This window comes from Hakea prostrata, chromosome 11 (assembly GCF_041222555.1).
Source record: "Hakea prostrata isolate BN-2017 chromosome 11, UWA_Hpros_2, whole genome shotgun sequence".
NCBI classification, from domain to species: domain Eukaryota; kingdom Viridiplantae; phylum Streptophyta; class Magnoliopsida; order Proteales; family Proteaceae; genus Hakea; species Hakea prostrata.
The window spans coordinates 3,980,489-4,005,884 of NC_142610.1; the positions used below are offsets into that span (position 1 = coordinate 3,980,489).

The window sequence follows — 25,396 nt, forward strand, 5'->3', positions numbered from 1 at the left end:
CATTGTTGTATGATTACTGAGACACTTGAAGGTGAGACATTGGAGGAAACCAAACCATGATCAAAGAGACCTCAGAAAATGGTTTAGTTTCCCTCAATTCTCACATTCAAGTCCCAGCACTGGAACAATCTAGTACTTCTCCAACTTCTAGATTTCAGAATAAACCAAAGCTTCAACACAGAACCTTGAACATGAGACATTGGAGGAAACCAAACCATGATCTAGTACACACAGAAAGATGGTTTAGATTCCTCCAATTCTCACATTCAAGTCCCTGTTTCTTGGAACAATCTAGTGCCTCTCCAACTTTTAGATTTCAGAATAAACCAAAGCTTCAACACAAAGAACCTTGAATGTAAGACATTGGAGGAAACCAAACCATGATCCAGTACACATAGAAGGATGGTTTAGATTCCTCCAATTCTCACATTCAAGTCCCTGTTCCTTGGAAGGCCCCAGAGGGTCAAACTCAGAGAAATGAAACTGAATAGGACTACAAGAGTTATTGTTCATCTCAGAAGGTAGCAAGAACATCAATTTATAGACAACTTTGGTTTTCTGGTATTGGCATGGAAACAAAATATTCTTTGAAACGGTTACACTGCCAATTCCTACTAACCAATGAGTTATCTCCAGCATGTCTTATCATAGTTTTGGTGTGTTTCGTGGACCTGGAGGAGTAGTTGCATACTTGCACCTTAAAGCGTTACATATGATAAGAGAGAGGATTCTCTAAATGGGTAGCTTGGAAAGAGATCTCTATAGAGGCACCTGAATATCATCTGTATGTATAAGAAGTTCAAAACCCATGGATCATCTTCTTCATATAAAAAGCTAAGTCTCCATTTTCAAGCAAAAACAACAAAATGCAGTGGCTCCATTTTCATCTTCTTGTAGGATGAGTGCATGAGAATGCCTTGCCTTTCTCGATTCAGTCCATTAATTTGCTTGTAAATGGTACTTTTTTATGAGATCATAAAAAATGCTACTCAAAGTGAATGCATGCCAATCAAAATTAAGAGGCTTCTTGCCCAATATTAGATGACTTAATTGCTCCTTATCTAACCTGTTTTGCTGTAATCTGTTATGATGGTATCATCTTTTTTCTTTATGTACAGGGGAAAATCTTGCTGTTGTTATTTATGTTGTGTTTTAATATGCATTCTAGGTTTTTAGCTTGTTCTGCATCTTGGTTTACAAGAACCACAGATTTTTACAAATGGCGTTCTCATTTTATTTTAAAGTACATTCTACATTCTGAAAGGCACAACAAACACAGCACTGGATATCATCTACTGAAGAAAGATGGGTAATGGGTGAGATATTAGGAACTAGTATCAAAACTCTGTTGTAGAAATTCCATGCTACCTATCTACTAGATTGAGGCTGCGTTTCCTTTCAGCACATACACAATTGTTTTTGAATCATATTGAAGCAGTTTGTAATGCTTTGTCATGAAAGGTTCAAGAAAAAATAAAGTGGTAATGGGATAGATTCCAATAAATCTATCCATTAAATTTAATTCATATACAACATGATTGAATTAATAGGTATTTTATGATATTTTAATTTTTAAAAAGATCGTATGTGTTCTTCCTTATGGAACTAATTGTAAGTACAGGTGGAGGTGGAGTTCTGCATTTTTCAACAATGGCAAAGATGCATCAGGATAAAATATAAGAACTTAAAAGAAAGTTTTGAAGATAGGATGGCTGGTGAACACTCAAGTTTCAAGCTTATCCCTCAACAATCATTTGTAGAGATGCTGATTGATAGCCAAAACTTCGTATTTGGTACACATTTAAGAGAATTCATATTAAAAAGAAATGAATCACTAAGTAGGAACTTTCTAAATCCAACTAAATATGATCTAATACAAATATGAAAATGTCTTGGATTGAATTTGATCTTTTATTTTTTTTGTGAAGAAATTTAATCCAGTTACATAATGACAAAGGTTTACATTGAAATTTAATCCATTTGCTCTCTTTCATCTAGATTTTCTTTCTTTTGGAACAAGGGGAGAATTTTATTATTGTAAAGGAATAATAAGATACTTTACATTCTAATGAACCTCATACCATTGGCCTTTATCTCCAAGAGTGACAATTTGCAACCTTAATCGTTAAAACTGAACCGACATAATCATAATAGGATGTGTTTGGACTGAGGGAGCAAAGCTCAAACGGTTTGGGCTGGTTCAGACCAGCCCATTAGCTTGTTAATTTTACTACAGTATAGTTTTGGAGATGTTTTAGTGGACTGGTTCTCCTAAGCCTATTCGTTTTTATTTTTTATTTTTTTTGAAGGTATTAATTTTCTAATAAGACATAGTTTTGGAGATGCATTTTCTATTCAACAACACCAACATTTATGAAACATCCATAAGATCAATTTTGAGCTTCACTTCTCTAGGATATTTCAAGTTTCACTTACACCCACCCATAAAAGTACCTTTTACTTCAAATGTTCTTTATTTAATGCTCAAAATTCTATTGTTAATGACAATAATGCAAATGGGCTTTAATGAAACGATGGCGAGTTGGTGATGGTCTCAAAACCGCCCAAACATGAATCCAAACTGTTAATCAACCTGGACTCAAGCCGAAACCGAACCTAAATCGTTATTTTGCAAATGGATTGTGTTTGGGGATGGTGTTTTTCGGCCCGAAACCATTAAGCCCAAAACAAAACCACCCCAAACCACACCGTTGACACCCTTACTTATCCTTAATAGAAAGCCAAGAGAACCAATACCTAAAAGCAACTAGTTAATTTTCTTTTTAGAACTAAGGTGTTTGGATCAATTTATGGGCACCTCGACTAATCCTTAGGGAGGATAAATTATATATATATATATATATATATATATATATATATATATATATATAGAGAGAGAGAGAGAGAGAGAGAGAGAGAGAGAGAGAGAGAGAGAGAGAGAGAGAGAGAGAGAGAGAGAGAGAGAGAGAGAGAGAGAGAGGAAAGAAGCCACGATGCCAAGAAGATTTGAACTCTTGACTTTACTTATGATGTATTGGTCTTTGCTATCTGAGCCAACCCCTTAACGTTACAACTAGCTAGTTTCTCTAACGTGATGAGTAAACACATACTTTGATGCCTAACAAGTGTTTTTTGTTCTAACAATGAAAATGCATGCTATCTAGAAAGAAAGTGGTTATTCTATCATAATGGACTCCACCTCTTTGTCTTGATACAAGGAGTGACCACTACACCTTTCATCATCTTTAAATCTAAAGAGTGAGCTATTTTGCAGATATTGTATTAGAGCACAGGGGATGCATGCACTATCATAGGGTGCTTTCTTTGCCAGATGAGAATCAAGCTATGCAAGTGTTTCTGGCATAGTGGTGATAGCCTTCTAGGTAGATGTAATAAGAGCAAAGAGGTCTTGGTTTTGAACCTGTAATACCCTTATCCAAAATCTTAAATCCTTAGCGTGATGTAGGATTTGGACCCGAAGACCCATTGACACTAGTCACCCAAAGAACCTACTGATAAAATAATAGGAAAATTCCAACCCATATTAGGGAATGTTAGAGGGAAAATTTAAATAAGTGGTCTTCACATATAGCAAATACCTTTAAGTCTAGAGCCCAATACAAAAAGAATCAAGTCAATTAGATCAGTATCAAGGAAGTTACTGCCCAAACAGTGAGCAGAGGTCAAATTCTGTGGTTGTCAAAACAAAAGGTGGCTGATGCCTACCATTGACTGGCTTTTTACTGAATTAAAGATTTTATGTGAGATCTATCCCATAAGGACCTAAATTCCCTTAGGGGTTGTACTAAGTTCATATTTAAGATGCTTATTCATTTTTAGGGGTATTTGGAAGCTTAAGGAAGGGGAAAGAGAGGTCCGAGGCAAGAAGATGGAAATCTAAGGAGATGGGATCCATGGTTAGACTATGCAATAGATGCTGAAATTAGGTAAACATTTCTTCCTTCTACATCTATAGATGAATTTCATTAAATTTGGGTAAGATTAGAGGCATTAACAAATTGATTAAGGCTAGGAATTGGGGTTAATCAAGAGTTTTGAGAAAGGATTCCTGGAATTAAATCCAAACTATCGAAATTTCATCGAAACGCTAAGCCTCGAAACCTATTGAAACTTGTCGAAACTTGGTCAACCCAATTGGACCAGCTGGTTCATGAGGAAAAAAAATTCCCAAATTTCGTGGGAAACTTGGGAAATTTCGTGGGAAACTCGAGAAATTTCGGGGAAACTTGGGAAATTTCGTGGAAACTTGTGAAATTTGTGACGGGGATGAGGAAATTTGGTGGAAACTTGAGACTTTTTTCCTGTAAATTTTGTAGCTTCCCAAATTTTCAATTTTTTTGTTTATTTCATGTTTCCCCAAATACCCACGACATATACCCCCTCCATCAGGACTTCTCTATCCAAAGTGCATATTCCCTCAGGTTGGTTATCTACTTCTTTTAAGCATATTGATGACCAGACTCATAAAGTTACAGTTGTCGATTAACTTGACAACCATATGCATAAAATGTCATGGGATGTCTATGTTCGTTGGTTGGAGGAGAGGATGTTACAGGCATAGTACTACTCAGCTCATAAGATGAATCTACTCTTGACACTCCTCTTAACACTAAGTTGTATTTTCCTTTTATTGTCAACTATTTTGAAGTTAGAAATATATATTGAATGTTATGTGCTTAAGTAGTTAAGTTTATAATGTACTTTTGGACAACTCTAAATTGATGTTATGTACATTGAATGACATATCTACATTGATTTTGTTAGCAAAATACAACAAATGCATTCTTTATACTCTAATTAGCTTAAATATAGGATCCCACCCCAAAATACTCTCTAAAACCTGTTGAAACTTGTACGGAAAAGTCCTCAGTGTCCTCGAAATTTTCCAAGTTTCCACCTAAGTTTCCCATTTTCACCCGGTCGAAACTTGAGTTTCCCTTGAATTTTTTACCATGAGTATGGGATTGTGCAAAAGAATTGAGGATCATTTTCAAAGGTGACTCCTAAATTCAATCAAGGTAAGAAATTAGATGCTAGTTTTATAAATGAAAATGAATTTTAATTACAATTTCTGAATTGCATATGTTGATGCACATGTGAATGCTATTATGTATAGTAGATCATGCAGATATAAGGTGCATTCTTGTGGGTGGTTGTAATATGACATTATCGTGCATTCTATTGTACTTATGTTTTTGTGATTCACTGAATATAATTGACTCTGGGGTTGGGATCTTACATTCAATATTATATATGGGGATGGTGGACTCTAGCCATTGCTTCCAACTATTCATGCATCTTTGTATAATCATACATCCTATCATATGCATATAACCATGTAGATGCATTGCTTAGGACAAACCCTATATTAAGTACTGTAACTGTAACCCCATCAACATGGGTATTGAGGTTGGCAACCTAGGGGTGTGAAGTAATAGTATTAGTGGGTGCCTTAAAGTCTGATTGAAAACCATGAAGGGACAATTGAATATATTAGTATACCATTCATGTTATGCCAACAATAGTGGACTCTTGAGAATCAATGCTCTTAGAATGGTGGGACATACTAAAGCAAAAGGAGTGAGTGCTTGAGGAATGGTATCACTTAACCATGATTGACACTACAAGTGGAGGACCTTGCATTGGCTAGGTAAGTCCCTAGCATGCACCAATCCTATACCAGTGGCCGTGCATTTTATTTTCAGAGGATGGTAAGAAATGAGGGAACTTATGGATGAGATGATGAGCGATATGAATGGACCGAAAGACCTATAGACCATGGTCGTGGTATGGAGTGTGGCCCTTACCATAAATTTCTAGTCATTGATTGAGTGATATGGATGAGGTGACCCTCCCATAGAAGACTGATACTATGTTTAATGTGTGATACTGTAGTTAGAGACCAGTATAACCATAAATGTATTTGTATGGCATATAGGACCGCTACTGCATGCGTTATGGATGTGATTGTTTCTCCTCACGAATTCATTAGAATTCATCCCTCGGAAAATCTCTTCTTTTAGATGATGCTACATGTTTAGAGATGGTGGTGGTACCAAAGATACTTCCGCCCGAGGAAATGGGTAATGTGGAGGTTGAGGAGCCGTTCTTGTCGTTACATGATGCCTTATATTGCTGTTATACTTGTTCCTATGGCTCTCATATTTCTTAGAGGGTTGGCATGATCATTGATATTGATGTGGATGTTTATACATGAATTTTTGGGATCTTTACATGGATACCTATATTAATACCTCATTCTAATTGATATTCATGGAAACATAGTTAAATCTTAATCTTAGTTATGGATAGAAGCTGGTATCTTTTATTTTATGGTGTGGATATTATAAATGATGCTTGATTATGGTACTATATCCGTTGGAGGTCCATATCATGGGACTGTAGGTTACTCACGTAGACCCAGACACGCCCTAGATGAGGTGCGTCCAACCCTCCACACATTTTGTTTTTTATAGGTGGGGCTAGGGGTGGGGGGTTGTGCTTGGAGAAGTGGCCATGGCTAGACCTATAAATGAATAGCCGAAATCCGCCTTCGAATTCGCATTAAGGGTGTTCGTATTCGGAGTTTTTCTTACCGGAAAATATCCGCCACCTGTCCTTTATCCGTACCTTTCCCATCATGCTGAGATCGTGTAGCCGCCTACGAGCACCCACCTATCGAAAACAAACATCTGCCGAGACTCGCCACCGTTCGTTCACCCAGACAAGCTAAGATCGAGCCACCTATCCCTCCATCACGCCGGACCCGGCGTAGTAGTAGTAGATCCAAATTCTTTTTTTTTTATCGCGCCGCCTCAGAGTATTTGGCCCCTAAGCAACCAGATTCGGATTCGGATAATTGCTTATTCGATCGGATAATATTCGGATAAAAAATTATCCGAATGAAATAAAATATTCAACATTTTTTTTCTCTGAAAAGAGATGATAATCGTATTTGGAAACCGGTAAATAGTAAGATAATCGAAAATTGAAAATTGGAAAGAAAAAAATGTCAATCACTAATCAATAATCGGATAGTTTATTGGATCGGATTATTATCGGATATCCGATAAAGTTCCGGATTTGAATTCGGATGCTTTCTTTAAATTTATGGAGGATTCAGATTTGGATTTGATTAGGGATTCGATTAGTGGTTTCGCTAATCGGATTTGGATACTGGTGTATTCAAGCTGAATCTGATCCGTTTACAGGTCTAGCCATGGCTGCTTCGACCGAACCGATTCCGATCCGGAACGTTTTAAAGAGCCTCTCTATCTATTGATTCTATTTTATCTCTTCAGACGAGGATGGAGTTGGCGTCTGAGGTGGAGCCAAACTGGCCGTCTTCCCCTGTCTCTCGATACTCTTCTCATTTGGTCATCAATTGCAGTGAACTAGTAGTGAGGCAAGCTCTCCTCACTGTGCTTTGACCTTCAAGTGAATCCAGTAAATCGAACCGCGTTGATGGGAAGTCTCCCTCCATTGTTGGTTAACTGAACCCAATTGAAATTAAAACCATTCCATCTCCTTCCATTTGGTTTCCTAGAACTATTCAATCATAAGAAATAGGAACCCTAATCTTCTAGATTTGTAGTTCATGGCTTATACTGCAGCTCTGATCCTTGCAGCAACGCCTATACGCTTTAATAAGTTATATACTACAAAGGTACGTTCTGATGCTACCCTATCTTCATCTACGTGCTCTGCTTCTTCGATTTCTTCAACCGAGTCTGCCACAGAACAGAATATACAAAAATTTAGTTATAGTAGAGCTTCGCCAACTGTGAGATGGCCACACTTGAAACTTACTGACAATGATAAGGCTCCTCGGACCCAATCCGTGGAAGTCCTCGAAGATGTTGACAGTGTTGAGCAATCCCAGCCCCTTGAGTACTTGGGCTTGGAGGTGGAAAGCCAAACTTTGAATTCTACTGATTCTACTGATGTAGCCCTTGAAATGCTAGGAAAGCCCAGCAGGACTAAAGCGAAGAAAATGACAAAATTGGCATTGAAGAGGGCCAAAGATTGGAGGCAGAGAGTTCAATTTTTGATGAATAAAATTTTGCAGTTGCAGCCCGAGGAGTTTGTTGCAGACGTGTTGGATAATCGGAGTGTCCAGATGACTCCAACTGATTTTTGCTACGTAGTGAAATCGGTTGGGCAGTCAAATTGGCAGAGGGCGTTGGAGGTTTACGAATGGTTGAACCTTCAGCATTGGTATTCGCCAAATGCACGGATGCTAGCTACAATCTTGTCTGTGCTTGGGAAAGCCAATGAAGAAGCTCTGGCTGTGGAGATCTTCACAAGGGCTGAGCCTTCCGTCGGAAATACTGTTCAAGTCTACAATGCCATGATGGGTGTATATGCCCGGAATGGTCGGTTTTTGAAGGTCCAAGAGCTGATTGACTTGATGCCAGAAAGAGGGTGTGAGCCGGACCTTGTGAGCTATAATACTCTGATTAATGCCAGGGCTAAATCAGGTTCACTGCCTCCAGGTTCTGCTGTTGGAATCCTCAATGAGGTGAGGAAATCGGGTCTGCGACCGGATGTAGTCACTTACAATACTCTCATCAGTGCTTGTTATAAGGGTTCCACTTTGGAGGAGGCTTTAAAGATTTATGAGGATATGGAGTCACACAAATGCCAGTCTGATATCTGGACTTACAATTCCATGATCTCAGTTTATGGTCAGTGTGGAATGGCAGTGAAGGCTGAGCAGCTTTATAAGGATTTGGGGTCCAAAGGTTTTTTTCCAGATCTAGTTACTTATAATGCTCTGTTATCTGCATTTGCAAGAGAGGGTAATGTTGTCAAAGTGAAAGAGATTTACAAGGAGATGGTAGATGCAGGGTTTGCGAGAGATGCAATGGCATATAACACCATCATCAATATGTATGGGAAACAGGGCCAGCATGATCTAGCCTTGCAGACATACATAGATATGCAATCATTAGGATGTATACCTGATGCAGTTACCTATACAGTTCTTATCAATTCACTAGGGAAAGCAGGCAGGATAGCTGAAGCTGCAAATGTTATGTCAGAAATGTTGGCTGCAGGGGTGAAGCCCACTGTACGGACATTCAGTGCTTTGATTTGTGGTTATGCTAAGGCTGGTATGCGAGTTGAGGCTGAAGAGACATTTCATTGCATGCTGAGGTCTGGGGTTAAGCCAGACCATCTCGCCTATTTGGTCATGCTGGATATCTTTGTGAGATCTAGTGATGTGAAAAAAGCAATGGGTTTGTACAAGGAGATGGTTCATTATGATTTCAGACCAGAAGAGGACCTCTACCAAGCACTTCTTAACTTGCTCATGAAGGAGAGAAAAGAGGAAGAGGTGGACAGAGTGATAAAGGATATGGAACTTCATGGTATGATCCCAGAAGTCATTTGTACTCTTCTTGTCAAAGGGGAATGCTATGATCATGCTGCTAAGATGTTGAAGTTGGCTGCTCCCCAGGGCTGTGAACCTGACAGTAAGAACTTGCTGCCCATTCTCAGTTCATATAGTTCCTCTGGCAGGCACACAGAAGCATATGCATTGCTTGATTCTTTAAGGGAGCATGCTCCCAGATCCCATAATTCATTAACTGAGGCTCTGATCATCTTGCTTTGTGAGGATCATAAACTGGATGCTGCCATGGAAGAGTATAGGAAAGCAAAAGCGATTCATGGTTGTAACTGGAGTTGCACTGTATATGAGTCTCTGATTCATTGCTGTAATGAGGCAGGATTGCTCACTGAGTGTTCGCAGTTGTATTCTGACATGAAATTCTGTGGTGTGGAACTGTCATTTAAAATCTTCAAAAGTCTAATAAACATTTATTGTAAACTTGGTTTTCCTGAAACGAGTCACTATTTGGTTGATCATGCAGAGAGTTTGGGTTTCTCCTTTGATGATTTTTCTGTGTATGTTGATTTAATTGAGGTATATGGGAAGTTAACGTTATTGGAGAGGGCAGAGAGCTTGGTAGGGCGACTCAGACTACACCACTCCATGGTTGACCGGAAGGTTTGGAATGCTCTTATACATGCATATGCGGCTAATGGTTGCTACGAGAAAGCAAGGGCTGTATTTAATGTAATGATAAGAGATGGTCCATCCCCAACTGTAGATTCCATTAATGGTCTCTTACAAGCTTTGATTATTGATGGGAGGTTAGATGAGCTTTATGTGGTCATCCAAGAGTTGCAGGATATGGATTTTAAGATTAGCAAAAGTTCCATCATCTTGATGCTTGATGCCTTTGCAAGAGCAGGAAACATATTTGAGGTGAAAAAGATATACCATGGAATGAAGGCTGCTGGATACTTTCCTACCATGCATCTTTATAGAAGTATGATTGGATTGTTTTCCCGAGGAAAACGAGTGAGGGATGTTGAATCCATGGTTTCTGAGATGGAGGAAGCTGGATTTAAGCCTGATCTTCAGATTTACAATTCACTGCTTAAATTATACACTGCAATTGAGGACTTCAGGAAGACAGCTGAGGTTTACCTGGAATTGCAAGCTTCAGGACTTAAGCCTGATGCTGAAACTTACAATACTTTAATTTTGATGTACAGCAGAGATCGCAGACCAGAAGAAGGATTATCTTTGTTATGTGAAATGAAAAAGCAGGGTATGGATCTGAAATTGGATACCTTCAAGAGTCTGATTTCGGCATGTGGTAAGCAGCAACTATGGGAACAAGCTGAAGAGCTTTTTGAGGACCTGAGGCTAAAAGGGTTGAAATTGGATCGCTCTTTCTACCATATGATGCTGAAAATTTATCGGGATTCTGGCAGCTATTCGAAAGCTGAAAATGTTCTGGTTATGATGAAAGAGGCAGATTTGGAGCCTTCCATTGCGACAATGCACTTGCTTATGGTTTCATATGGTAGTGCAGGACAACCAAGGGAGGCTGAGAAGGTGCTCAATAATTTGAAAACTTCTGGTCTAAGTCTTAGTACACTACCATATAGCTCTGTTATTGATGCATATCTTAAGAACCGAGATTACCATTTGGGAATTGAGAAACTCTCGGAGATGAGGGAGGATGGCATGGAACCAGATCACAGGATATGGACTTGTTTTATCAGAGCAGCAAGTTTGTCACAGGTCACTAGTGAAGCCATGATCCTCCTAAATTCACTTCGAGATACAGGATTTGATCTTCCTATTAGGTAAGTGATGGACTTTGTGCCATATCTGTAGCAAGAATTCATGTACCTCTAAAGATATACTTTCTAATTTTTGTTTTCTTCTGGGAGTCCACTATTAATTGGCTCTATGCTTTTGCAGGCTTTTGACAGAAAAAGCTGAGACACTTGTTGCAGAGGTTGACAACTTTCTTTTACAATTAGTACCTTTGGAGGATAATGCAGCCTTTAACTTTGTCAATGCTTTAGAGGACCTGTTGTGGGCATTTGAGCGCCGTGCAACTGCTTCATGGCTTTTTCAACTTGCAATCAAGAGACAAGTTTATCGTCATGATATCTTCAGGTTCCCCTAGATATGTCTAGTAATTTATCTTCTAAAATTGCATATTCCTTCAGGATAGGGGTTATTTCTTTTTCTTGACTTCTGTTGAAGACAGAAACATGGATGAATACCGAGGCTTATCATCATTTTTTGATGTTCCCTGGTAGATTTGTTCTTTGTTTTTGTAAAGCATGTGTTTGCTAAGGCAGCTATTCTTAGTATGTTTTGTTGCAACATATTAAAAGAACTATTTTCCAGTTGGTAAGGGAGATATTAAATGCAAAAGAATAAGAATGATGTATTCTTCAGCTAGTAACTTTTAATTTGTCATAACCAAAATCCTTTTGTTTCATTCTATTGCATTGACTGCTAATAAAATCCTGGGAGACCTGAGCTAGTGTAGGAAATTAGCACTGGGAAGCTGAAATATCCCGTTATTGTAACCCATGTCAATCTTATTTTTGTTTTTAATTGTATTGAAATTTCTTTGCCATAACTTGACTATGTCTTATCACCTGATTCATTGGCCTTGCCTCACAGGGTTTCTGAGAAGGACTGGGGAGCCGATTTTAGAAAGCTGTCCCCTGGTGCTGCACTTGTTGGTCTTACTTTATGGTTGGACCATATGCAGGTCTGCTTCCTTTTCCTCTTTTTATCTCTTTTGAATTTCTAGTTCTTCCTAAATGCCTTAAACACCAGTTTTTTTGAGAATCCGTCTTTTTAGCTTGTCATCATGTGTATGTATTCAAACCTGAGAATTTTCCTAGAATTGTGCCTTACTCTTGGTGTTGGTAAAATGACTACATTTCTGAGCCAGATGCCACACCAACCCTTAAGCAGATATGGCACTTCAGCCAACAAAAGCTGCTCTGAAGCAAAGCGGCTTTTTAAAGCATCACGTGTGGCCTTGTTCTGATCAAAGGTCACTTGAGGCTGCTGCTGCTGTTATTTCTTTCTTGATTGGTTCTTCTTGGCTGTATGGTGTTCCTGGTAATATATTCTGAAAAATGGACAGATGTGGAGTGAAGTTATTGTTGGAACTAAAACTTATATTGATTGCTTAATATAAGGGCTGAATCTAAATCTAAGACTAAGACTGCTGTTACTGAGGTGATGTCTTCCACCTCATATCGTATGATTGAACAAAAATTGGTAGGAACTGCCAGCTTTCATCAGTGGAAGAAAATAGACTGCTTATCAGAACCACTTGAAGAACCAAAGGGGAAAAGAGAGAAAAAGATAGGAAGAAGATTAAGAGGGGAGAATAGATCCCGCCAGCCACAGTTGGGGAGAGCAGCCTATGATCAGAAATGGATAATTCATAATACAGACTTCCTCCTTATGAATCGATGCTTCCTTAATTAATGAGATATGCTGTCAGAAGTTTATGATATAGCTCCTAATACCCTAATCTATTACAAATTACAAGTAAAGACATAGAAGATAACAAATAACAGAAAAACCCAAGAACCCAACTTAAAGAGGTTAAAATATCCCAGGGTACAGGTGCAGAAAGTTCGTGTAAAACAAGACTGGTAAAAATATCCACTAGCTGATTGAAAGATAGCACAAATGGAGTCTCAACAAGCTTTTTCGGACCAACATCTTGAACAAAGTAACAGTCCACTTCAATATGCTTTGTCTGTTCATGGTAAAGAGGATTCCTGGCAATATTGCTGCCTGGTTATTTCAAATACCTTGTCATAGGCATCGGACTGTACAAACCCATTTCAAGGAGAAACTGAAGACACATCAACCCTGTGGTAGTATGAGTCGTTGCTTTGTATTCCGCTTTAGCAGTCAACTTGATGGTTGTAGTTTGTCTCATACTTTGCCATATAACTAGATTTCCTCCAACAAATGTACAATGACCTGTGGTCGAGCAGTGATCAGTAGTTGACCCAGCTGACTTGGCATCAGAATAAGCAATAGATCTATATGCTTATGTGGACTATATAGATGACCAAGTCTCATTAACTTAGGGAGTTGCATGTCATTGCAAAATTCATCTTAGTTGCACCTATTTTCATAGGCCTTTCATTGTGCTTTCTGTTACCTCATTTACATAGTATTCATGTCCAACTGTTTTGAAGTTTCAAATTGTTGAAATATCTTATGTTTTGAATCTGATAAGATACAACTGACTAACATTACTGGCATTCTTCTGGCAGGATGCATCCTTGCAGGGTTCGCCTGAATCTCCAAAATCGGTCGTCTTGATAACTGGGACTGCAGAATATAATATGGTTTCTCTCAATAAGACACTGAAGGCATACCTCTGGGAGATGGGGTCCCCTTTCCTGCCCTGCAAAACACGTACTGGGCTACTTGTAGCAAAAGGCCATTCCCTACGGATGTGGTTGAAGGACTCCCCATTTTGCTTAGACCTTGAGTTGAAGGATGCCCCATCCCTCCCAGAGTCAAATTCAGTGCAACTCAGTGAAGGATGTTTCATGAGAAGCTGCCTTGTGCCTGTTTTCAACGAGATACATGAACGATTGGGGAAAGTGCGGCCAAAAAAATTTGCAAGATTAGCGTTATTGTCAGATGAGAAGAGAGAAAAAGTTATTCGAGCTGATTTACGGGGAAGGAAAGAAAAACTGGAAAAGCTGAAGAAAAGGGGTGAGTTTATGAGCTCAATGAAGAAAATGAGCTTTGGGAAGAGAAAATTTGTTAGAAAACGGACGAATCCAGATAGATTAGAGGAGCAGGTAAAGAGATAAATTGACCATTTGATAACAAGCTACAAAATATCTTCGAGTTAGCCTGTTCTTGTCCACCCTATGAGGGAGATTTGAAGAGGTGAAGTTCTGAATTTCAGCTTCTATTTGATGGATTGGTTATTGATCAACTGACTCAAGTTTTCATGGATCTTCCTTGTATTCCCCATGAATAACATGCTATGGAACCATGATCTTCTAGATTCTGTGGTCAGCCATACTCAGCATCTTAATTTTTGATACTGGCTTGCGACCTTTCCGGAGACTACTTGTAACTTGTAAGTACTCATAAGTCATAGCTAACCAATTTAGTAAAATGAAAGAAAACTGATAATTTCTTATTTGGACATCACTGACAGTCTGTGATGATCAGGGGAATGAAGAAGCTCTGGAGCTCGAGTTTTGTAGTTAGCTATTGAGATCGTGAACATAATCATCTGTCGTGAAATCAAAGAAATTATCTTTTCACAAGGGTACGTATCAAAAGGTATCAAAATAGCGTCAGGTCTTGTTCAGATTTCAGTTACTGTAGGCTTGTTGCTTTTGCTTCTTAGCATTGTTGAGAAGTGTTGCGAAGCAGTATGTGCAAAAAAGAAAGTGACAAATAAATGGTGAGATCTTGAAAAAGAAAAAGAAGATAGACTGAACTGAAGAGCTCCAACCCGTTGCTCGAGTCACCAGTCGATTGTTTTCTCTCAGCCCATCATCCTCTCACTGATGGTCTCTCACCATTACCATGTCTTAAAGCTTCAACCATAACTCTTTCTCCTTAATCCTTTTTTCGCTTGTCCTCGACTTGATACTCTTGTTTCTAATAACCTGATCTCAATCCAACACTGTCCCAGTCTAATTAATAAATTAAAGAGGCATATAAAAAGAAAATTACTATTTCATAACACTAGCAAAATGAAACCTTAAAGAAATGAAACTTCTAAATAAATCTACAACAAGCCTTGGAACAGCTACATGTTTCGTTGCCTTCCAATCAACTCTATTTGAGGCCATTCTAGATATAAGGCCTAAGCTATGCATATCTTTTCTCACCACTTTTCTTAATGTTACTTAGGTTTACCCCTAGTTCGTCTAATTCCTTTGATTTTAATGCCTCAGTGTGGAGAAGCAATTTAACTCAAATTAAAGGAATTTGAACTAGGGGTAGACCTTTAAGAGAAGTGGTCGTGCCGCCTCATTCGACTTTCTTGTGGCTTACCATTTACCAGAGCTACTCCCAATCTAGATCTAATTATGATCATTTCTTACGTTGTCCTTCCTAGTTTTGCCACTCATTCATCTTAGCATTGTCATTTTTGCTACACTAGGTTTATTTGGACCACATGTAGTGTATTACTGTATGACTTTGCATTGGGCTAGGATTTCCCGACATGCGCCAATAGTCATACCAATGGTTGTGGTGAGAGAGTGTGGCCCTGTAACCCCAGCCATGGTGATGATGTGGACCGTATCTGTATACCTAGGATCCCAACAACGGTAGCTGGTCCGTGAGGGATGAGAGTGATGAGACTTCCCAGAGGAGGGTTGTTGTTCATCTTAATGCATGTCTGCTTAGGTAAAGACTAGCACGGTTAATTCATCAGTTGCATACTTAGCATGTCATTGCATTCTTTACATTCGTGCATTCACGCTACCATACAATATAGCTGGTTGTATGATGGTCATCTAGAATTTTTCTTTGAGCTTTAAGGGGATGTGTAAATCATACAAGACACTAGACACCTCTCCACTTCATCCATCATCTTTTAATTCTTTTGGAAACATCGTTGCCTATATACCTATATAACTTTTTTTGTTTATGATTGATTCATGGGACCTAAAATAATTGCTTTGTGAAATCTCCTTCTCATCAAGTCTCACCATCTCATCATTTGTCCAATTATGACCAAAAGTTATAAACTAGATATTCCATCTTTGCTCTATTTGTGGCTTGAGGTCTCACGAGATCTCACCAAGATCTCCGTTTTTAGAACTCGAGATGAGATCTCATTCGAGGAGTAGATATAGAGAAAAGAAAAGAAATCCAATATCTCGGCCAAGTCTTGGTTCGACTCCAAATGTTTGATCTCATAAGATCTCAGCTCAACCTTGTCTTCATAAGTACCCAATCTTGATTGAGATCTCAACTTGATTCAATCTTGATGTACCACGATACTCCTTCCCCATTTGCTGGTTTTGGCGTTTTTGTCAGATTTTTTGCTAGAAAGTTGGTTTGATCTTTGCCTAGGCTGCATCAACAAGCTGTTTAACTCATCTACAACAAAATTTTGAAGCCATTGAAGCAAGGTGAGGTTTTTTCATGAACTTCATTTTTTTTTTTAAAACTATGTTTTATACTGGTAAAGGTGGTGCTGGTAGTGGAGAAGTTGGAGAAGTTGCTTTGTAGTATATCAATGTTGTAATGTGAAATTGTTAACAACTAAGGATGTTTGATGTATTATTTGAAAACCTTTATTTTTTTAATTAATATCAAGTAATGGTTTTGTAAATCATATTTTTAAGCTTGCATGTACACTCCTTCAATGTTTTGGTTTCGTTGGAACTCATATATACACTTATTTTCTCACAAATCTAAGGCCGCCACCGTGTTTATAAGGCCTTAAATAGGCAAAATATCAATTCCAAATTGAGCCCCAATACCCACTAAGATGGGCCCTCTAGTTGGGTTAGTTGGTCGGAGGGTTTTACGACATCTCGTGTATCTCACAAGATCTCGTGGAATCTAGGTTTTTTAAGGAACCAAGATTCTTGTCGAGATGAAGATCTCAAACCATGGTTCGACTTAGTTTAAAGTTTGATTATGTTCCTCTCCATGATTTAGCTTGGTATTAATCCCTACTTGTGTCTCATTTATCAAAACAATATCATCAGTAAAAGCGTACACCAAGAAACTTCATCTTGAATGTCTTTGGTTAAATAATTCATTATAAGTACAAATAAATATAGGCTTAAAGATGATCCTTGATTTAGCCCAACTGTAATCTAGAATTCACTATGTTGTCCCCCCTATTGATCTTACATTTGTCACTGAACCATTATTCCTATTTTTAATTATATCTACATATTTAGTGGCAACATTTTTTTCCCTATTGTTAACCAAATTAACGCTCTAGGTAAATGGTTTCCATCAAGGTTTGATATCTCGGTTTTGGAGGCTTGTTTTGCCTAACCTTGGTGAAATTTTGCTCATCTTGGTCGAAACTTGGTACTTTTGCCAAGAAATTTTGGTGGGTTTTTCACTTGGGTTTTTGCATACACCCTATTTAAAGCACAAATAACACAATGGAACAGATATTTTGCATAAAAAATCAACGAAATATGTTCCTTCATGTGGAAATACTTGAACCCTTAGGTAATCAATGTGATCTCTAAGCTTCCTATTTATAATAATGTGAAATATACAAAGCTACATAATTACCCTCACTAACCAACTGAATAATAATAACTTGAACCACAACTTATAATTAAACCAATCCACAAATAAACCGAACCAACCAACACTCCCCCTCACGTTGAGGAATAGATGTTAATCATGCTCAACTTGCTTAAAATAGACTAGAAATCTCCTTCCTTCAGTCCTTTAGTAAAGATGTCAGCTACTTGATCTCTAGATCTCACAAAAGGCATGCATATCAGCCCTTGTTCCAACTTTCCTTTGACAAAAAATCTATCTATCTCAATATGTTTTGTACGATCATGTTGCACTGAATTATTGGCTATACTGATGGCAAGCTTGTTGTCACAATATAACATTATGGGACTTGTAATAGGAAACCCAATATCTTCTAATAGACCCTTCAGCCATAAAAATTCACATACTCCTCAAACCATGGATCTATACTCGGCCTTTGTACTAGACAATGACACCACATTTTGCTTTTTGTTTCTCTAGGTTACTAGATTGCCCCCACAAATGTACAGTCATGGAAGAAAATTCGATCGAAATGCCTGCAAAATCCAACTCGAAACGAAATTTAGTAGTAGGCACGAAAAGTATCCATTTCGTTTCGTATTGACCAAAATTTCGGTCGATACGAGTCGAAATTTCGGCCCGATACCATATCGGGCCGAAACGACACTTGCGTAGGCTTTAAAATACCCAAAATCGAGCTCATTTTCGACCTACCGTCAGTTTTGACTGTTTTGAGCGATATCGCCCAGGAGATTTCGACCTGATTTTGCATTTTTTGCTGATTTCTCTTGCTTTCATCCCATTCTACACCTAATTTCTAGTATTCCATTTCCTTCAAACACTTGATTTGCTCCTCCATTTGTGCATTTTCTCAAATCTTGCAAGGTGAGTAACCAACTTCCTCATTTTTTGATTTTGTTTCATTTGTGCCTTAAATCATGTTAGATTGCTTCCAAATTTATATATGTTTACTTTAGAGTGATGATCTATGAATTTGTAGTGTCAAAATTATTTTTTGATTCTTCCTACTATTTTTTTATTTTTCTGTTATTAAAAATTATTTACTAAATTATGTATATTGTTAAAAATGTTTATGTATAGTACATGTAGAAGCTTCAAATGGATGTATGTGAGAGTTGAGACACCATATTGCTGTGATGGTGTTGAATTAATTTTTTTTCTGTTAATTATGTAATTTTACTGTATTTAATATATATTTAAATAATTAAAAAAAAATTTAAATATAAAAAAAATAATTAATTTCTGTTTTAAATTTAAAAATAGGTGAGTATTAGTGGAAGCATGTATGCAATTTTTTGAGCATGTTGTGGGTATTTTTAAGATAGTTAGTGTGTATTTTATATATTTTAAAATTATTTATATATTAAAAAAATACTTATATAGTTATACATATAATTTTTTTTTATATTTAAAAATAGGAGGTTATTATTAGAAGCATGTATGTCATTTTTGGAGCATATTGTGGAGCTTTTCAAGATACTTAGTGTGTGTTTCTTGTATCAGGCACTCTATTTTAAAGATGTCAGACATAGCTTGGGATCATGGGAGGCCACTGACAGCTGATAAGAGGAAGAGTGAGTGTAATTGCTGCAAGAAACAAATAGGAGGAGGTGGGGCCACTAGATTGAAGGTGCATCTAGCTGGTGGCAACATGGATGTAACAGGGTGTCCAAAGGTGCCTGTAGAGGTCAAGAAGGCAATGGCCTCATATATTAGTGGTGGAATGCAAAAGAGGAAAGAGAAGAGAACACAGAGGGATGAGTTCGAGGATGCCTGCTTAGATGACCTTCCGGATCCCGAGGGTTATGGTAGGGATGAGCCGAGAGACAAGTGACCCCGATCCGGAGGCCGATTAGCCGAGGAGGGCGATGATGATGAGTAGGGAGCAACAGAGGATTGATGACATCGGGAGGCAACGAGAGGGGTCCTGGGTTGTGGGTCCTCAGAGAGCCGTAGGGTATGGGAGGCATAGGTGGCTCCCAAGTCCCTATGAGGAGGTCTCAGAATGTAAGGCAGGAGGCTCCTATCCCACGGGCCCCTACAAGGGGTCGAGCTTCCTCAGCACATCCTACGGATCCGGATCTTGAGATTCTTCGTAATGATCCGGCCCTATTTGTGAGGCCTGAGCATAAACGAGAGAAAGTTGAAGCACTTATGGGGGAGTGTGAAGGAGAAAGTGGGGATGGCTTTCTCCAAATGGGCGCATTACCATAGTGTTCCCAAGACATACAGCTCGGGGGCCCTACTACGAGAGATATGATTGAGCGAGATAGGTAGCGGGGAGTGGTGTACGGTGGCCCCACTCCATATGAGATATATAATGTGTATTTGCCTAAGCATAAAGAGGACATAAATGAATACATTAAGGGATTAAAGCCCATGTGGAATCATTATGGAGTGACTACGATGGTGATGGTGATGGTTGGACGGGTCCCACTAGACAGTCCATCATCAATTTCATGTTGAATTTTGATGGGAGGACAGTGTTCCTCAAGTCGAGTAGATGCATCCGGTGAGAAGAAGGATGCAAAATACATTTACAAATTATTGAAGCAAGTGGTGAAGGAGGTTGGAGTGGAAAATGTAGTTCAAATTGTGATCGATAATGGCTCCAACTACAAGAAAGTCGGGTTGAAGATGCAAGAGAACTTCGGGTATCTAAAGTCTAAACATATAGTATTAATTTTCATTTGTAAATACATATATTTACATTACACATATACATGTACACTTTATAACTTTGTATTGATGGCTTGATGCCTTGATGGATGGACAGATATAGGCTCTTTTGGACTCCTTGTGCTGCTCACTGCATTGACTTAATGTTGAAGGAGATTGAAAAGGTCAAGCTTGTGAAGAATACGGTGGACCAAGCTCGACATGTTAGCACCTTCATATATAACCACACCTATGGATTAAGGATGATGAGGGACAAGTGTTAGGGTGAGTTAGTGAGGCCAGGCATAACCAGATTTGCTACTAATTGGATAGCACTGCAGAGCTTTGAGAGTAAGAAGACTGAGGTAATCACCTATCTTACTGAGAATGGCCTTAGGAGTATGTTTGCATCAGAGGAGTGGTTTAACTGGGAGGGTTCTTTATCAGTGGGAGGAAGGAGAGCTCGGTTGACTATCCTTGATGAGAGTTTCGGCACAATGTGAGGATAGTAGTGAAGATGCTTGAGCCTGTGGTGAATGTGTTGAGGATGGTAGATCAGCAAAGAAAACCTACTCTAGCACACATATTTGCTGCAGTAGATAGGATGAAGCAGCAAGTTGCTCAGGTCCACCCACGCGGCAACAAGAAAGTCCTTCAAATCATCAATAGTAGATGGGAGTCTATGTTGCAGCATCCACTGCATAAGGCTAGTGAGTTGTTAAGTTGTTAAGTACTTAAGTCTAGTATTTAATTTAATTTTCATTATGTTATCACACTATTAAGGCTTAAGCATTAACTATTCCCTTTTATGACATACTTTTTCTTACACAACATACTATTTAAATCCCAAGTACCATTACAAGGACAATCTTGGGATGAGGCAAGATTTGATGGATGCTGTCCAAACTGTAGTGGAGAAGTTCGAACCGGATACGACTAAACAAGCAGTCATCCTTATGGAGGTGAGATAGTGATTAGAATCATTTGATATTCACAATTCGTAGTTTTATACTAAGTTATTAACCTAGTAACTACTAAGTACTAACTAGTTATTGTTTTTTCTCTTTATATATTAGATAAAGGCTTTTAGGGATGCCACTGGGAGCTTCGGTCGTGCTGTGGCCGTATCGGGACGGGAAACCGCCCTGCGGGTAAGTTCATTCATTTATTTCATTATACATTTAATTATTATATTCTATCTTTAATTTAGTTATTTAAGTATTAAAATGACTTGGAGTCTATGTTTGTTGCAGCTGAGTGGTGGTTGCAATTTGGACGTGATTCACACAACTTGAGTAGGATTGCAAGCAAAGTGCTCTCCCAAACATGTTCTGCCACTGGTTGTGAGTGAAATTGGAGCACCTTCAGCCTTGCTCACTCGAAGAGGTGCAACCGATTGGGTGTGAAGCGTCTAGAGGACCTTGTTTACCTACACTATAATATGAGACTGAGAGAGGATCATATTAGACAGGGGATGGACAGAGAGAGCACCAATATCGAGTTGATCGACATATTTGAGATGGATGATGATGATAACCCAGTAGTTGACTGGATCAGGGATAGTGGAGACGGATTGCTGGATGAGGATGGAGGTCTTCCCAATAGTCAGATTGCAAAGGAGATGGGGGCTGATGTGGGGGACTTCATGGCCTAGGAGGGGAGGCCACATGCAGAGCCCGCTCGTCCCTTCGTGCCACACCCTAGTGCATCCACCCAGAGTGAGGATTTGATTTTCTGGTCCGACACTGAGGATGAGGTGACTCAGGCCTCCGGCGATGACGACGATGGTGGTGATGATGACGGAGATGGTGATGATGGAGGGGATGAGGAGGGTGTGGGACCTCGTGATCAGGATTCAGCTGATCCTAGGGAGAGACCACCACCACCACCACCACCTGTTGGACGTGAGAGTCAGGGGGGGGGGGGAGGACGACCACCGAGATTCACAGGAGAGAGTCAGTTCACCCACGCGACACAGGATTCAGAGCATACTGGAGCTGCATCTCGAGGCAAAAATGTTTCCTCTACATATTCGAGGAAGGGGAAGGGGAGACAGCATGGATGAAGCACAGAGGACACGCCATCATATGGGTCCTACCGTCCATCCGATGCCGAGAGCTTGGTGGGATCTATGAGATCGATGAGCATTGATGATGCTAGAGACTCCTCCACCTCCAGAGGATCCGGATGGCATAGGCCTGTAGAGTCCTCATATGATACTGCTGTGGAGAGTATTGGTTCTACCGAGTCGACTTATGGTTATGGTCCTTATGGTTATGGACCATATGGTGTCCTTCCTGGCTATCAGATTGAGGGTTAGGCCAGTCAGCCACGACTAGAGCCTTATGGTTATGGAGCGGCCTATGGAGCTTATGGTGTCCCTCCCACTGTCGATTATCGAAGTCAGCCACTACGACCTTATCAGTATCCTTATCCTTCTCCTAGTCCTGAGAGCCAGGGGCAGGGTGGTCTTTCATTTGTTGAGCAGATCTTCCACACTATTCCACAGCCACAAGGCCCACCACCACCAGTTCCTTGGAGATTCACAACTTCCCACCGTTAGGGAATCTTATGCATGTGGATGAGGCCACATACAGAGGTGCAGTTTTTGACTATGTCCAAAACTATATGGGGCGGGGGCAAACATCATGGGAGTTATATTGTCATTTGTATGGGGTGTAGACGGAAGAGGGAGACCTTGAGGCTTGAATAGAATAGACTTGTAAGTTGTAAGTTGTAAGTTGTAAGTAATAACAATACAACTTCTTCTCTGATTCATGTACTATATACTTGGAATGTTGGATGTTACATTTTCAGTTGTTATTATAGTGTTTATTATGCTTGAAATAGCTAGTATGCAAAAATCCAAATCAATTTGAGTGCATTTGAGGCTCGAAATTGAGTTTTCAAGTATCAGGAAAAAAGTATCCAGTTTCGGTCGAAATTTCGACCTTTTCCAAGGTCGAAATGTTCATTTCGATCGAATTTTTTTACCTTGTGTACAGTATCCTAATATTGATTTTCTGTCAGGTGAATTAGCCCAATCATCATCTTTTTAAGCTTCCACTTTCAAATTATCTGAGGGTGACAAAAGTATTCCCTTTCCTGGTGTGGATTTCAAATACTGAAGTATTCTAATAACAACATTCATGAGTCGAGTATGGGTCATGCATACTAGGCTTACTAAGAAAGCAATGTCACGTCTGGTGTGAGACAAATATATCAGTTTTCCAGCCAACCTCTGATATCTCCCTTTATCTACTGGTACTCCCTCTTTCTCTTTAAGCTTAATGTCTGCTTCAATTGGGGTATCCATGTTTTTACATCCTAACATTCCCACTTCCGAAAGTAAGTTTAGGATATACTTGTGTTGGGATAGATAGATGCCTTCTAATCTAGCAACCTCAATTCCCAGGAAATACTTGAGTTTCCCTAGATCTTTAACCTCACATTCCTTGCTGGAGGAAGCTCTTCACTTTTGTATTTCTGCCCCATTATTCCCAGTGATGACAATGTCATCTACATAGACTATAAGAAGCGTGATGTGAATTCTTGACCTTTTCACAAAGAGAGTATGTTCAATTACTTTGCTTGTAACCTATCGATGTCACAACTTTTTGGAGGCGTCCAAACCAACACCGGGGAGATTGCTTCAACCCACAAATTGACCGCTTTAACCGACAAACCTTCCCTTTTGTTTTGTTGTCAAAGAATCCATGTGGGATTTCAATGTAGATTATCTCTTCTTTCAATTCTCGATGCAAAAATGCATTCTTTATATCTAATTGATGTAAATCCCAATCTTGATTCATAGCTACTGATATCAAGACCCTGGTTGTATTCAATTTTGCAATAGGAGCAAAGGTCTCTTGGTAATCAATTCCATAAGTCTGAGTGAACTCTTTTGCAACCAATTTAGCCTTCAATCGGTTGACTGAACCATCCATTTTTTGTTTTACCTCGAACACCCACTTATAACCTACCGGTTGTTTCCCTGGAGGAAGAGTAACCAACTCCCAAGTACCATTCTTCTTCATAGCCTGCATTTCCTTTACCATTGTTGCTTTCCAATTTTTATTAGCATAGGCTTCCTGCCAAGTCTTTGAAACATATGTAGTAGATGAAGAAGATATGAAAGCTTGGTAGGAGTCAGACAAAGAATCATAGGAAACGTATTTAGCTATAGGATGCTGAGTACACGATCTGATTCCTTTTCTAACAACAATAGGGAGGTCAGAAGAAGATACCTCAGGGATACTTACAAGACTTGATTCTGGATTAGGAGATTGGAGTGGTAACATGTCGACCTCCTCTACTTGTTGTTGCCGACTGATTTTCTTCCTCTAATAGGTTTGCACATCCTTGCTTTGGTCAATTTGCCTTTGAAAGACCTTAATAATGTGCCTTACAGGAGTGGTCTCCCCCTAGATAGGATCCTCACAAGGTTCAGATGGGAAAGGGAAGACTGGGTGTCTACATGTATGCTGGCTGAATGCTCCCCCTATTTAGGAATCTCTTCTTGAACCTCTAACTGGGGCTGAATTAGGGTTGGTAGGTCTCTATATGTGACAGGAACATCCAAAGTGGGAAAAAACACCTATGCTCTTGGAGTCTCCCCCTTGAGAGGTGTATAACAAGGAGTAAACTCATTAAAGATGACATCCATGGACACTATTGTCTTCCTCGAAGGAGGATGGTAACATTTGTAACCCTTTGAGTAGCAGAATACCCCAGAAAAATGCAGCAGAGGCCACAAGGTTCCAACTTACTCTTGTGGGTCGAAGTTCTGGCATAACACACACAACCAAATATCCTTGGAAGAACTATAAAGGAAGATGACCCTTGAAGGACCTCACTGGGGCATTTGAAGTCAAGGATTTTACTAGGCATCCTATTCATGAGGTATTATGCAGTGAGAACTATATCACTCCAATATTGGTCGGGGACATTTATGGCAATTAGAAGAGAACGAGCAATCTCTAAAAGATACCTATTCTTCCGTTCGGCCACTCCATTTTGGGCCGCAGTAGCAACACAACTAGTTTGATGTATTACGCCAAAATCAGAGAGGTAGCTCTGAAATTC

General features: G+C 39.2%; 1 protein-coding gene across 13 annotated transcripts in view; it reads left to right on the top strand.

Annotated features, from left to right (window-relative positions):
* The first annotated feature begins 7,333 nt into the window (after positions 1-7,333).
* EMB1270 (Pentatricopeptide repeat (PPR) superfamily protein) overlaps positions 7,334-25,396 on the top strand; it is a 28,563-nt gene continuing 10,500 nt past the window's right edge. For 4 of the 13 annotated variants that reach the window (XM_089139564.1, XM_089139569.1, XM_089139566.1 and 1 more), the window contains exons 1-5: positions 7,334-11,190; positions 11,309-11,509; positions 12,029-12,119; positions 13,660-14,486; positions 14,582-14,695. In XM_089139564.1, the coding sequence (XP_088995690.1) occupies positions 7,619-11,190; positions 11,309-11,509; positions 12,029-12,119; positions 13,660-14,211 (4,416 nt within the window). In that variant the 5' untranslated portion in view covers positions 7,334-7,618 and the 3' untranslated portion in view covers positions 14,212-14,486; positions 14,582-14,695. Of the gene's footprint in view, positions 11,191-11,308; positions 11,510-12,028; positions 12,120-12,305; positions 13,639-13,659; positions 14,487-14,567; positions 14,696-16,411; positions 19,432-25,396 lie in introns of those variants that run through there. The other 9 variants (XM_089139562.1, XM_089139572.1, XM_089139570.1 and 6 more) reach the window with 7 other exon arrangements.